At 42.4% G+C, this 16,226-nt stretch overlaps 1 protein-coding gene and 1 long non-coding RNA gene across 2 annotated transcripts in view; one reads left to right on the forward strand and one right to left on the reverse strand.

Annotated features, from left to right (window-relative positions):
- Nucleotides 1–1,531: 1,531 nt before the first annotated feature.
- Nucleotides 1,532–16,226, reverse strand: part of LOC143484891 (uncharacterized) — a 21,911-nt gene continuing 7,216 nt past the window's right edge. The window contains exon 3 of the long non-coding RNA XR_013122737.1: nucleotides 1,532–2,186. This is a non-coding gene — a long non-coding RNA (uncharacterized LOC143484891). The remainder of the gene's footprint in view (nucleotides 2,187–16,226) is intronic.
- tshz2 (teashirt zinc finger homeobox 2) overlaps nucleotides 15,357–16,226 on the forward strand; it is a 41,114-nt gene continuing 40,244 nt past the window's right edge. Inside the window, exon 1 of the mRNA XM_076983926.1 lies at nucleotides 15,357–16,200. Coding sequence (XP_076840041.1) covers nucleotides 16,161–16,200 — 40 coding nt within the window. The 5' untranslated portion in view covers nucleotides 15,357–16,160. The remainder of the gene's footprint in view (nucleotides 16,201–16,226) is intronic.

The following is a 16,226-nucleotide window of genomic DNA, read 5'->3' on the forward strand; positions in this document are numbered from 1 at the left end:
CTTGCAGCTTTCACTTGACGCCAGGCGCAACTCTTGAGGAAACGGGTGTGTGTATCTCTCTGAAGTCTTTGTAGTGACAGCCAACAAATACTAGAAGTCTGTCAGCATTCAGTGTTTGTTTGAGACTGCCACTCATACACTAATCTTAGTTTCTGTCTGTCTGTCTGTCTGTCTGTCTGTCTGTCTGTCTGTCTATCTATCTATCTATCTATCTATCTATCTATCTATCTATCTATCTATCTATCTATCTATTTTAGATCTATATCTATTTTAGATAGATAGATAGATAGATAGATAGATAGATAGATAGATAGATACCTATGTATTCTTATACCTACATTAGCTTCTTATTGGATAATTATAAACTGGAGTCTGTTGACATGCATGATTTGTCAACCACCGTCCACCTCGTTTATCACGGGTCATTTTCTGACCGTAGGACCACTGTGTTGCCTCCGGTCTGAGAGGTTGGGAGGCAGCAGTAATGCTGGGGGTTTTCAACAATCCCTGCTGCCACTGCTGGGTTGACAGCGGTCTGGCAGCTGAAAACATCCAGCATGTTCATAATCAGAAACTGACCACCGGTAAAGAGATTGAGGATGGCTAATTGTGAATGGTATTAGTCAGGAACTACATACCTAATGCTTCTACTAAAATATCAGTTCTTCTTATACAGTTTGTAGTGTACATATTTATATAAATTTTACTCCGGAAGCTAAAATATGTCTCTTCTTTTCCAGAAATAACAAAGACACTCGAGAACGATCTGAACCAGACGTTCGTATTGAAAGGAAAAGGAAAACATACCAAAATCTACACAGGATCTGCATTTATTCTGCAATTCAGGAGAGGACAGACAAAGTACAAAAAAGGATAATCTACAAGAAAACCCTTAAAAGAATCAATTTGGCAAGGTGTCTGGGAATTTGACTTTCTCCGGCACTGTGATTGCGCCTGTCTCCTAGCAGAGTAGGATGACTGTCTTTCTTCCTTCCTGACAGGCAGACCGGGGCCAAATTGACAGTTCTTTAAAGCGCCTGACAGAAAGCAGCATTAATTAAGTCATTGCCGGACTTTAATTGTGTTAAGGAATAGGTGAAAAAAAAAATCTAATATGAGAAAAGGTTACCAAGTCCTCTCTGGTGTCAGATTTTCTACTTTCAATGAATATTAATGCGTCTAATGAAGACAATCTCGCCCTCATCTCTCCATTGTTCTGTATTCAGGTGCCAGGCGTCAGGAGCCCAAGATTTGTTGTTAAAGAACAAATATGTCATGGGGAGATGACTGCCACGCTTTTATCATCCATTTATAAAAATGCCTTTCTCACATGAGAGGAAGCCAGAGCTTTTCAAATGTGTTTTATTTTTTAAACAAGATAGAAGCGTGAGTGGATTGTGCACAAGATTTTCAGGCATGGCCAACACACAATGATTTTGCTATTCAATTCAAAATGGCAAGCATGCAATCAAAATGGGATTCTAATTTTATCATATCCATTGGAGAACAATTAGACAGGAGGCTACGCAAATGGCATCTATTATGGGTCATTGAATTCTTTTTGTAGCAGTCTCCTGGGCAGCACTGGAAAGATCTTTGAAATGAAACAAAACAAGTCTATTAGAATTCTGACTGAGGGCATCTCAATCAAGTGACAAGACAGCACTGCAGGTTTAATACAGATGGCAGGTAATAAGCTTTCTGTAATATCTGTAATATATAAAGAGCATAATATATGTACCACATAAGCATAAAATGTTTATATTTCCTTGTAAAAAAAAATAGGGTTGTTTAAAATGTCTTGTAACAAGCAGCAAGACAATGAAAAGTAGGTATTGTTAATTATATTCTGATCTCAGGTCAGTTTGGGGATGTTAGCCGCTAGTCCCATGCTGTTGCAGGAGTGCATATGAATGGCCTTGAAAGTGGATTTGGGTTCATGGGTAATTTACTCATATTTGCTGTTCTGGTGATGTACAGGACAGCCATGGAAGGGAAGCTTCAGGTGATCCGTGGCCCACATTAAGAGGAAGATTGTGCCTAGCATCCCAGAATCCTCCGACGTCCCCAAATCCCTCCATTAGGCCTGCCGCTGCTGGTCCAGCAGAAGACAAGTTCCCTGTCCACGTGGACAGCTCAGTCACAGTTTTATCCATGTATCCAAGTAGCATGTAGCTGTCCACATCCTGGAAAAAAATTGTAAAAAACTATATTAATTACAATATACTTGTTAGGTTTAAGGACCTCAAATAAAGTCACCATTGAAGTTCATAATCTCCTTTTGTCTAGGATAGAGTAAAATGTTAAAGTGCACGCATGAGCCATCCCTGACAGCCAGCCTTGTGTGAAAAGATGTTTGGTGACACTTTTCGTGTCGTGGGCGAACGCCAGGGGCTCCAATACAGCACAACACCACCCAACACCAAGCTTCAATATTAACTGGGCGTCATAATCACTTAAGTCACGAAAGAGACGGAAATTCAAATGAGCAACACCCGTCCCCACACCCTCCCCCTCATCTCAATAAGCCAACCTGAGCTCTCGTGAAAGATGAGCTATGGCTATTTCTGGAGAATGGAGTGCTCTCTGTAGCCACAGGGCAGACCCTGAATAGCCATGGCTGGAATTACTTGAAAAGAGGGCACTGGCTGATGCACTTGGGTCTTGTCATTGAAGTAGGGGCTTTTGTTCTCCAGACTCATAGATCATCATTTGAAAGGACTCGTCATGGTCAACTCAGACTTGAAGTCACCGGTACAGAGTATCTGTTAAGGAGATCCAGTGAGGGAACGTTGACCCATTTCGGTTTGTTTTGCATGGGGCGTTTTGACTTCATGGACTGGGTGGAAGTGAAGTATCAGTGCACATGCGCACACTTTTGACAAGTCATGTCAAAAGAGCAATTAAAAAAGCACCATCAGATAGTTTAAGGAAATCCTACCACCCTTGTTTTCAAGTCCGTTGAAAACAGGAGGCTTTCTGGTACAACTGGTACATACTGGTATGCTACTTTTCCTGGAATGGAAATTAGTCAAATAGTTGCGTAGTTTTTGAAGACTTAAACAAATGAACTGATATTATCAGTTCTTCTAAACATTAGCAACATTAGCAAGTGCTGTAGTGTTTGTAAAAGGGACAGTGAGAAATGTTAAGGCACCAAGGACCCTGTGACGGACTTCTGCTTATCACTTTAGGGACAGGTGTTTGTGTTACGACGTTTTTTAAACGTTGGGTCTGTGAGTGTGTGTTGCAAAATAGTTCTAAATGTTGCATATCCTGCGCAGAGGGGCACTTCCTTATCATATCCTGCACTTCATCATACACACGTCGCCCGTTGAAGAAGAAACGCAAACATCTGTGTCATTTAGGATATACTTTAATGTCTAAATAAGGAGATTTCGCTCTACGCTGAAACAGGGTGAAATAAAGAAACGTAGAAACGTGACCGTCGGAGGAACTCGGATAAACAAGTCAGGAGTGGCCTCAGCCAATCAGCTCCGCTGTGCTGCGTTTTCCTTTAGAAAGCTTGTGCAGGTTGTTACTCGCCAGCCCTCTTACCTTCACTCTGGATTTATGACTTCCTGGTTGGCAGTTTGTTTGTTTCTTGGTCTCGAGAGCAACACAGGAGGCCCGGGAGACGGAGGGAAGCGGAGGCAGAGTCTCAGATCAGAGGCGGGGGTAATGATGCCTCTCTGCAGCAGGCTTTGTCTTCTTTCCTGAAGCCTCCTGGATCTGGGAGAGCTATTAACCATCCCCCTGAATAATTCACGCTGATGGATAAAACACCTCCACAATTAACGGTGTGCCACGCCGAACCACGCTGAACCACCCACTCCACCGAGGCCTCGCAAACTGACGGCTCTCTGTAAAATAGTCACATTTTTTCTACCATTTGCACTCATTTATATATACAAATGAGGGTCTGGAGGTTGGACACATATGTGTAGTTTAATTGACTATACAGGGAATCTCAGAAAAAGAATGCAACCCCCCCCACACACACACACAAATAAAATATTTATCATTAATTCAGTGCAATGAAAATACTGAATACACACATCTGTTTACAGTAGTTAAAAAATGAAAATTTAGAAATCCTCTAAACAAACAGATGCCAAATTGTTGGTATACCAAATATGTGACTTCATTTAGATCAGTTTTGCTGCTTGGAAACATATAAACAGGAACAACATCAGCTCCATGCAAGACAGCCTGCAAAAGATGATGAGATGACAAAGAGGAAAAATGGCTAATAAAACAAAGGGCATTTCCTTCATTACGGCAGAATAGCTCAGTGCTTCTTGACTAAGTCCCCTCATTGCGACCATTGAGCACTGCAGAGAGAAACAGCCCCCCAAAGACTGAAACTTTCTGAACTGCCACATTCTGTTTCATAGCCAGAACTTTACAGCAAATGAATGTCACACGTCTGACACGCTCATGTAAATTAGATAAGAACTCCAACCTTACTCTGCCACTATTGCAAACTTAATTTCATTTTATTAATTATAAACATTTCACCCATGCAGTATTAATTACCTACCATTTTATAGCCTCTTTGAGATGGTCTGCATGGGACGCTGAGACCACAGACATATGCTCTTCAATCTAAACCAGCAGGAATGTTTGTTCACTCTGTGTTGTGACTAAAACCTTGTCAGGAAGAGCCGTAGCACCACAGTCCTTTGCATCTTACCATCTGTGCCACACACACGCTTACAGGAATTATACTCTTTGTACATCTTATATGTCACAGAGGGTCTGGGCAAAAATGCTAGATACATACATTACTTAAAGATACTGTTGATGTTACATGGCATGAAAGGGAGGCATTGTTATATATCATAACCTCAACAGGAACAGATGACCAGCAGTTCATAATAATGCCACTTCATTCAAGCCAAAACACACATATGGCTCACAGTGCATGGAGAGTGGATATATCCTGGTTTAGTTTCTTCATTTTATGGCCTCATTTCATTCGAGCGCCAAAATCCCACCCTCCCTCCTTTTTCATATGCAAATGCCAAAATTATAAGTAGACAAGGGATGTAATTGTATTTTATAACTGTCAAGCATATTTCAGCTCAGCCAGGAGGAGGAATACTGGCTCACACTATTTATTGCTGTGTTGCTTTGTTCTCAGCCAGCCCAAAAGGCTTCAAATCATCAGGGAGATTGTTAGGCTTCTGTGGAAATTGCGGAAATGCGGGGGGGAAATGGACGATGCGCCGATTCATAACAATTAATCAGGGCCTGCTGATTAATAAAGTTCATTTTTTATTCTCGATGATTCAGGGGATTATCAAAAGGACACTGTCCTTGTCATTTTGATTAACAAACCCATCCTCGTTCTTCAGTGGGATGTGGTGAAGGGAGATGCTCTCTTGTGCCCATAAAATAAATATTGAATGAGAATATTAACTCGTTAACCTTGACAACTATTTGTAATTTTCATAAGGGCTAAACTCGCAGATTCAGCACATAAGAGGAAAGGCATTGGTGAGGTGTATGTGTGTGTTTGGGGTGGGGGGACACAACCCACACACACACACAACAAATTAGAGAGAATGAAGAATGCTACTGCATGAATCCTGTCATTTTTATGGGCTGCAATGATTAATTTGTTTGTTCAGATTCTCAATTAAGCTGGGAGGCGATGGGAGAATTAGAAAGCTAGGGCAATGCACTGTTGGGTTGTCTTGCTTTTACCCACAATCCCTGGGAGAGATAGTGTGCTTTACCTCTACACAGGCCCTGGGTCAGTCCACACAAATGACATCCCTGAATCTACATATGCTGTACTCAAAGGGCCTTCCAAGAACAGAGCAACCCAAAACCAACGATCTGTCTGAGCATGAATCTGCAGTGAATTCTTTACATCAAAGTCTAAATAAGTATTAAATTCATTCTTGCTTAATTCTAAAGGTTTCCTCGTTTGAGCCAAATGAACCAAATGAATTTACTTTACCGTCAGAGTTTAGTTGAGCCTGAATTTGATCTGGCTGTTTTCAAGTTTCAGATATCAGGTTGGGCGTTTAGGTATTATTCTTAGTGGAGGGACCGTGTCATCTGGCGGAAGTGTATCTCAGGAACTGTGCTTTCCTGGCACTGAAAGGATCAGAGAATGGGTGGGAATTTGGCATGCACTGACCATCCTCTCCGGGTTCTTATTGTATACTGGAGTGACAGATGTTTCTCAAATTGCCATGTACCTCGGCACCTTGCAAAACCTTGCCTTTTGGGAACTGGACTGAAGAGGTTCTGGGCTGGAGGCCACTAATTGTGCACTCTAGATATTCTGAAAGGTATTTGTCAAAGACGGGAGAAGCACCCTTGTAGATGACTGACAGCAGCAGCCTTGGAGATAGTTATTTCATTGGTAACATGTGCCAACACTGACATGCTCCAAAGTCATTTTCAAGGTAGTAGTAACAAACCTCTCATAGGCCTAACCTGGGCTGGAAATATATCGAAAATTATTCATTTCTAATTAATTAACCTTTATTGGTAAATTGTGACAATAGTATAGATAAATATCTTGAATTATATATGCCACTTTTAATTTATGTTCTTAAATCTTTTCACCATTAACATATATTTTTGTACTATAAACCATTGTATTATTTCTCTGAAGATGCCACTGTGTACTTAATGGATCAGTGGTTAGATTTAATGGTGTCCACCATGTTCTCATGAACAAGGTGTCCTTTGTGAGTCCAGGGCAGCATTGACTGGAGTCTGTGCTTGTGCAGTGAAAATGCTTATTAGTCAAACAATCCCCATTGGAATAATGCCTCTGTCAGCCTCTGGTGAGGGATAAGGATACCTCGCTGACAGTCCGGCGCCCGGGTCCACCTGGAGATGAGGTTGGCGGGTGGAAGACACGGAGCAGGCAGTCAGGACTGATGTGTTTTCACATGCAGGCTTAAAACAGAAGGCTGCGTGCCTTCTGAAACCCACTGGCAATGTTTACAACTTTGTAATCTAAAGCAGGGGTTATTGTCCAAGTACTCCTACCAGAAACAGACACAGTGTGCTGCTCACTTGACACAAAATCGGGTGATAGGACGCAGAATAAAGAAAACGTGGACATGCGCTGCAGTCTCTGCACAAAGGAACTATACCCCATTCCAAATGACTTTCCTTTGCCTGCACTGTTGCATGTGATTCTTGGTAATGGTATAACCATTCCCATACCTGGCCCCCATACCTCTATTGTTCACACACAACTGTAACATCCTGTTGTGTCTGGTACAATAATACACCCAGGAGAGCGCCTAGCAACCGCTTTGTGAAACACAAGAATATACCCATAGCTCCCCCATGGTTAGTTCATCTAAATCTTGCTTTATTCTGTTATATTTTAATCTTGGATACTCATTACTAGAGCCATTTAAACACATTTTCGCGTGTGACAGTGTTTTTTAAATTATTATTCAGCAAACCATGTGCGGTTCTGTGTTATTTTTTCAATCAGATGGTCAATATTGGCATGACACATCTGAATATGACAGGTGCTTTCTGCAGAAAGACAAGCACGAGAGAACGTTCATTTAATGACGCGAAGATGCCTGTGGCTGCCTCTCATGGCGGAGGAGGGCAGCAGTGAATGGGTTAACCGCCAGGCCACTTAATTGCACGTGACACGTGGTGGAGTGAGACAGATGTGACAGATGACGGCAGCCGGGATGGAGAGGGCGGGATCTGCCCCTCTTGCTGGGGCTCTTCCCTCTGTCAGACCACCAGAAACGCGCCCCTCGCGTGGACCTGGGGGCAGTAAATAACAGCCCGCCTCGCAGGCCATCGTTTAAGCATCTGGTGATGGGTGAAACACCGACACCCCCCCTCCTCTCCTCTCCCCGTGCCTCCCAGAAATCCTGTCAGAATGTGGCTACTTCAAACCCTCCCACCCGGTCTCAGTGTTCTGATTAACCATCCAGGCTGGGTCAAAAGAAGGAGAAAGTTAGTTAGTCCGTGAATATGAGGTCTAGAACCTGGCAGAGCAGAACCTTATAGTTGGGTGAGGTTCTAGATTTCTCTAGAATAAAGCACTCAAAGCCCCATTTGGGGATTAGTACAGCAGAAAACCTCTCAGACGACAGAATTAGAAGGCTCTACATTAGTCCTGGGGCATTTGCTTTAAAGGCTGCGTCAATCATCGAACATGTTGTAATGAATTTTCAGGGGACAAGCCAGTTTTAGATTGAATGAGATAAGACTAAAGAAAATGGCAGCTTTGGGGATAGCGTATGGCAGGACCAGAGTGGGAGTACTGCATCTGATTAATACTCCTAATACTAATATATAGAGCTGTTTTTAGACACTTTGGCCTTGCAGTACAATTCTAAAATATGTTACTTAACAGTTGGCATAACCGATATCAGCAAAACATGAATGGCATTCCAAGAAAGAACACAAGTGCATTAAAAAAGCAGCACATTCACTACACGGTCAGAACCGTAACCTCCTACAGAACACTGCTGTGGCTCACGTATTCAGTGGAACATAGCACAATATTGCTATACATGTAGCGTTATATGTAGTTATATAGTAGTTATACTGTATGTGGTTCTTTGGAGGATTCAGTGAGCATAGTTCAAATGTAACTTCCAGGTGCATCAGTACCAATGACACGTAATACTTCCATTTTTATAGTCCCGTAATAAAAACATCTGTTCGTATCACAGCAGGCATTAGTAACACATTCCAGATTTCAGGCAGCCATGGCATTTCCGTGGTACTGTGGGTAGCCGTGGTCACAGCTGTGTCTGAAATCTAGTTTCCCCTGCCAGTACCACAAATTACTCACTAAATTCATGAACTTTAAACTATTTGTTTGAGTTTTAGGTGATGCAGATGAATATTTAATGAACTGGTATGTTTCTTTACAATCATGATGTGCACTAAATGACAACACTTATTGCACCACAAAATGATAAATAATTAGATATATGTTATCTGACTTCTTAAATAACGTATTTGCAGTTAGAATTATATTAAAATACAACTAGAATCACCTTTGCCATGCTTAAATACCCCTCTACTTTCCCACATCAAGTTAATAAAGTGAGCTATGTCCCTTCACTGCATATTTATAGGGAACATTTGCAGGGTACAGAGAGAAGGAATCAATTTTCTGCTCTCCCATGATAATTTATGGCTTTTCGGAGGGTGATCTAGCAGGGAAAAATGACACGTCAGGTCTATCATATTTGGCGTGGCAGTAAACCTGCCAAAGTGTAATCTCCAGCGGCTTATGACCCCTCCGTGACCCCCTGCAAGCAGACCCAGCCAACAATCGCTAATAAATGAGCCCTGGAATCCCTCCACAATGTCAATATTATTATGACAGATGTTAATATTTTTTTGTCTGCCTTTAATATTACTTTATCTTTTAATACATCTGTATCTAGTCGTCTGGCCATCCAGATGTACCTGGCTTTGAGACAGCATATTTCACCACAAATGGCTTAAGAGACAATATTATGAATTTTAAAAATGGATGGATGAAAAACGAAACACTAGGTTCTAAATGAACTCAGGACGGATGAGGGGGCCATCATTTCCATAGTTTGTCTCTCCACAATTTGATACTTCCAGGCCCTGAAGTCTGACCTTGGAATGTATTCTTGTCATGCCAAAAAACTGTCTTCCACAGCACTGTGAAATGTGCCTGTCCAGATGGTTTTGTGCAGCATTATCTTGCTAATTGTCAGCGATGGCATCAAAAAGAAGGCGGCAGCCTGATGACCTGTCTGAGCATCTAGGTGAACCGGATGGTAGAAATTCAGTAAAAGCAAACAGCAAAGGAAACAACAAACAACAACAATAACCATTATTATCAATAATGACGACAATATTAATAATAGTTATTCTCCTCCTTCTTTTTCTTCTTCTTTTTCTGATACTGCTTCTAAAGAGATGCCCCAAAACCTTGAGTAACATTAAGGAGTCACAAAATGAATCAGAAGCACATCTGAAGATTGGAGGCGTAAACTATGCCTGCATGCTTTCACACTGACACTCCCAGCGAGGGGCGAGCACATGACCCTTCCCTCTCCAGAGTGGCGTGTGCTGAAGTGCATTATGGTTAGAGTTGGAATAAAGGTCACACTGCAGCACAATTACAAATGTAAGGAGATGGTTCTGGCAGCCTGGCGGTGTCAAGGGGACATGAGACATGATCACAGAAGCCCTTCAAGACAAACAGGACTCCTGACAAGACTTGCATTCATTTTCATTAGCACACACTTTATCATCAAATTGCAGGATATAAGACTTGTTGTTGGCTTACTTCATAATATAATGGGAAGAAGTGACAATAATTTGATTGAATAAACATTCAAATCATTTAGTTTTAAAGCTAAAAACCTACTGGTGTGTTTTCGTGGCTTTGCATTTGAAGACAAAGCATTCAGCTCAACATAACGCTGTCTGTTTCATGTTACTCAGCAGCTTTAGGATATTGAGCAGTTATACTTTAAGTGTCCAAACTGAGAAAATATCTTTAATGAACAACATATTTAGACACTTTGGTGAGTCTGTCCTTTTGCGTGAAGTAACCTGGCGAAGCAGCAGGTTTTAACAAGGTCGTCAGACCTCAGAATGTGACTCAACAGTGCTGCTGTCTCTCTGACTGTCTCAGGAAGACTCCGCATGTTGAAAGCTGAGAGAGGAAAAGAATAACAGCGAATGGAGAGAGCACAAGTGTGTGTGCACGTGCGCCCGTGGGGTAGGGCAGCGGCACGTACGTCCGAACGACGAGACCCAAGAAACCCCCTGTGGATGAGCCCATGGAAAGCAAAGCCCCACAAAAACCAGTAACACCTGCATTGCTTATACTGGTTGTTAAGCACTGGAATAAGATTTTGTGCAATATGCATAACCAAATGCTGGAATAATGAGCCATCTGCATGTGTGGTCCCCTCCTCTGAGATGCCAAGAACGGCACCATCTGGGATGCGGCTACCAGCTGTTTTCTTTCTTATTACATGTTTATTAAAAGCCAGAGTTGTCCCCCAGAAAAAGAACACAAAAACATGGAGGAATATGGGTGGCAGTCTTCTACATCTCCATTAAAAGGAAGCGGGTTGGAGTCCTTTTCCAACCGCCTGTTAATCAAATAAGTGTTTCCACAGAACATAAACAGCAGATTTTTTTTTTTTTTTTTTATTAAAAATGCTTGAACAATATGTAGAGTGCTCTGAATAGAGTAACAGAGTGATAAAACAATGACTGGAATGTGGAGTGATTAATGTTTCTAGGTAGTGTAATGTTTTATATATTACACATATCACATTAAAAATGTACTCACAATGGCCCAGAATAGTTCTCTACTGTACAATTACATTACAGTATGTTGGTCACAAAAGCTTCTTAATAACACCTCTTCATTAATCTAAAGTTTGTCATTTAAATGGTGTGTTTCTTTCCCAGCGGTAGAATATTGTTTTTGCTGTGAGTGCATAAAAATCACAAACCATTCAGTAAAAGCCCCTTGCTGTTTTGATAGCATCCATTTGACTCATCAAATAATTGCTCCCTTGCAAATACACCTGTCTTTTTTCCTACCGACACCGGCAATGATTTGATTGTATTAAGATTGGTAGTACACATCCATCTTAGCCACCTGTTTACACGCAGCATGCGAGTGGAAGGTTGGATCCTGGTTGGATCTGAAGCTCCTTGATCAGGCCTGGGGAAACTGCAGACCCTCCGCAAACCATCAGCGCGCTCTACAAAGCACAAGCCGGACATGGCAAGCCGCGCTTTCCAGCTTTTGACGGACACGAAGGAGCAGTTCTGGAAGCATCCATCAGCATCCGCGTCCGTGAGCACAAGCGAACGGGTCAGGTCTGGACAGACGCTGACAAACCTCGGTCGGACACACTGTCGCCGCGGAACACGCCTTTGCCAATGGAATGAGTGACAGGAGGGGCCAGGGCCTCGGTTGCGTGCGTGCGGGGGGGGGGGGGGGGTGCGGGATTAGGTGCATGTGTTCTGGTGTGTGCGTGGGTGTTGGGTTAGCATGGGCACGATTGTGCAGCCTGACCGCATACAGACAACTACATGTTCAAGATGATGTGCGTCAGCGTGAAAGCTAAATCTCGGTGTCTCATTACAACAGGTCCAGGCCTGTGTGTCTTCTGTCCTTGATCAAATCACTTGATGGACGGTTGGCAGTAGCCTGTCCCAGCCCAGATCATATTTGATTTGTCAATGTGTGCAAAGCTCGGCAAAGTGTCTGCAATAAGATATTTCTGTTTTGCTGACAAACGCACCCAAGCAAGGAAATACGTAGGTCAGACACACAATGCATTTTAAGTATTTAGCAGTTGGTATCTCTTTGAAGAAACTTTTATGTTTGAAGTCTTTGTTCTCTGTAATGTATCCTTAAAACACATCCGATGATAAACAGCTGAAAAGTACATTATCTTCAGTGGTGCTATGGCGTGCATTTCATGCATTTCCATTCAAGACAATATCCTCTGTCTGGCATCCCTGTGGGATTACCTGCATTTACACATATGTGTGTGTGCTCACGCACGGAGGTGTTTAAAATCAATCATGGAGCCAAGTGACATGGGCATTTATCTTTAGGGCGGGCTAATGGGTTAACGCAGCCTACAGACTGCGCCCAGCGGAGGGTGTGCTCGGCAACGGGCCCCCCGTCCGCGCGCCACGCCGTGAGCGTGCTTGTACGAGCGCCGTGGCGTGTGTCAGCCATCCCACGGAGCCGTGTGCCTAAAGTGGCGTGTTTTCGAAATCAAGCATGAATAATTAAGTCATTTCGGCAGGGCTGCTTGAACGATACATTACAGGAGAGGAAATGGGTCAAGCGGCACCAGCACGGATCCTCGTGGAGGGAAAACCCAAAGAGGGTTCTGATACGCTTCACAAAGAAGAAGACGCTGCAGCATTTCTGACAGGGGTCCCTTTGTACCTCATCCAAATTAGGAGGATCCATTTTATTGCATGGAAATAAATCAAGGTTCAAACGTGTTCTTACTGGGCTATAATGGCTACACCAAAATGCCTGGAGAAGCAATTACCCTCACCCCCCACCCCATTATTTTGCTGGGAAACTGGTAAGAAACTAAAGTGATAGAGACCTTCTTCCTCTGGTGTCATTGTGTTCAGTCTTCCTCTTTACTGCAGCTGGTCATGTTTGACGACCACCAACCATTTGAGCTCCATAAGCAGGAAGCTCGGAGGGAGAAGAAGAAACTAGATGAAGTTGCTCACGTCTACAATCTGAGTGCTGTATGACCTGGACATAATGCACACGGCTACGAGTTCTGGTACATTCTGGTATATTCCTCACAGTATGATTTTTGTAATTAAATATCATATAGTAACATGAGTTATGTTTACTGTACACCCCAGAGATGAGTAAAGATACTTACCCACAATACATTTTTGGTGCTTTGAGATAAAACACACACACGTTTTATTTTGTTTAATGCAAAATAAAAAATAATTAATCTGTGCTTTTACAAGTTTGGCAACTAGAGCAATAACTTTAGATTATTGGAATAGAATATTAGAATATGAAGTGATGTTATTTTTATTTAGAAATAGTAATTATGAGCTTCTGTGAGCGTTTTCTACTTCTTTTTTACTTTTATACCCACATTTGATTTAATATGACAATTGTTATCTTTGACCAGTAACATCAGTCACTTTCTGAGTTTTACAGTATCCAATATTGTGACTAGTTTGTTATGACTCTGAATTACATTCATTTGAATTAACACAAACAAGGCTGGCTTTGAATATATCAGACCTTAAAGCAGTGTGGCGGGTTATTTAATTCCGCTCGTGGTTCTCTTTTCTCCCACTTTTAATTAGGTTATATGTATTAGATTTTCAAATTAAGCATCTGTTGTTAACAATATGCATATGTTGTTGTTCTACTTTGAAAATTACGGGTCTTGAAACTTCAATCACCGGCTGTCCGTCTCGCATGAAATTTCAGCTTTGAATCAGAAGCAGGTTCGGATTCCCCAGGCCTCGACTCTTTCATCGTGGTGAACGCATTTTAATTAGCCCGCCAGTGCTCGGCCGCGTGCTGCAGATTTGCAGCAAGGCTGTGGAACTAAACAGCTAAAAAAATCCATGTAAATGAAGCCTGTGTCAACTTTATTGGAAACAGTTGCACAAAGTTTCTTATGTGAGCCAAGTTGGACTTATATTTAGTAGCTTATGGTCTAAAATTCATGCGTCTAGATGCATATCTATTACACCACGCGAAGTTATCTTCCATGTATCATGTAAAACCAGTGTCAGCATGGATTGCATTGCACTTTGGTTTGCAAAATCCAAACTTGAAATGACTGGATTTCCTTGAGATCCAAGACTGCAATCACGTTTGAGAGCCACATTTTCCTCATGAGACATGTGAAAGGAAAATCTGTATTTATTTAGAAATGCATGTATGTTTTAGAAATCATCTATCCATGGTAAAATTGATTCAATGTTGAAAAAATCTAAATGAGAGAAAATCTAAATCAATTCTTGGCCATCTCTGCATCCTTAACAAAGTACTTTTCTGTTGGAGTCCAGTCTGACTGCAAGAAACACAGACAAATAAACCCCTATATTACACTACAGATGAAGATAAATAACTAAAGCTCATGGACCTGTGAATATCCATAGCAAAAGAAGATTATTTGAACTTAAGTGGTCATCAAACATTTCTTTCATTGCTCACATAGACAGTGATGGGTTTAGGGATAGGGTATAATGCCTGTGTGTGTGTGTGTGTGTGTGTGTGTGTGTGTGTGTGTGTGTGTGTGTGTGTGTGTGTGTGTGTGTGTGTATGTTATAGCTGTCACTGGACACAGCTTTTGTATACACTAGCTGTTAAAAGCTGTCAGACAGGTAAGGCCAAAGTGGGGGCTGAACACTGATTGATTGTTCGGGTTCACTTTAGGTTCATGGGAGGTCTCTACAATCATGCCATGGTGACTGGCATCCACAAGTCTAGTATCAGAAGCGAGAGAGAGAGAGAGAGAGAGAGAGAGAGAGAGAGAGAGAGAGAGAGAGAGAGAGAGAGAGAGAGAGAGAGAGAGAGAGAGAGAACTAGAATAACGTCATCGCATAACAGATTAACAAAGGCAGTATCATCTCTCTGTATGACAGCGGTATCATTTATCAAGCAGCTATAGGCAAGGGGGTGTTGCACTGAGGTCATCTGCTGTCTGTGAGTAATAACCAACCATTTGTTTATCTGTGACGTCAATGGTCGGAAATGAGGAGATGTTGGGACCCAAAAAGAAGAGCACGTGACACGGCCGTACCGCAGTCTTCACGTCTACAGTAATACACCTCAATTCGGTGAATAACGTTAAGGTTCAGATTGTCTCACTTGGACTAAGCGTTCAGTCTTCAATTCCACCGCATTTCCAAAAAAATTACACAGAAGTAGCTCACAAGTTACTTTACCAGTTGTTAAGCCCTTTTTTTCTTTTCATACCGTAACTTTTCCAGGGTGTGACATGTTATATCTCGGCGAATCTCTCCTCAGGGAAAAAAACTGCAAACGACCAAACTACGACGGGCAGCAACACCGGACTTGTTTGTTGCCTTTTTTCCCCTCCTAACGCAGAGCGCCCCCACATCCGCGTGTTTTCGCCGGCCTCTGTCTCTTTAATAAACTCGTGGTTATCTAGTGTAACAAATGTCTAGCTGCCATCATCAAGTCCGGGCGAGGAGGGAGGAGTTCTTAATGTTCAGTTTGTTCTGTGGATCGATGTTTGCTGGCATCGCCTCACCCTGCCTGCGCCGTGTGTGATACAGTATTTCCACGCAAAAACGCTCCTTTCTGTCCTTTCTCACACATTTCGCGCATTGATTTGAAGGCGCTCGTCCTTTTTTTGGTTTTATTTTTTTAGGGGGGGGGGGAGAGACGGAAAGAAAAAGAAAACAGTCCGCCATAGATCCAAGAAGGCGAGAGGTAAAATAAAAAAGAGAGACACCCGTCCTGACACCTGATTTGACAAGACAGCGTCTCTGGTACTGGATTCTACGGAGGAGAGGAGAAGTGTGTTTAAAAAAAAAGAAGCAGAATAGAGAGTCGCTCTTTTCTGTATGGACTATTTGAGAGCGCGTACGCGTTTCACCTGGACACACCGTACGTGAACTACGAGTTGAACATGCCGAGGAGGAAGCAGCAGGCGCCCAGGCGGGCTGCGGGTAAGGAGCGGGACTGACACCTATCA

This window comes from Brachyhypopomus gauderio, chromosome 21, assembly GCF_052324685.1.
Source record: "Brachyhypopomus gauderio isolate BG-103 chromosome 21, BGAUD_0.2, whole genome shotgun sequence".
NCBI classification, from domain to species: Eukaryota; Metazoa; Chordata; class Actinopteri; order Gymnotiformes; family Hypopomidae; genus Brachyhypopomus; species Brachyhypopomus gauderio.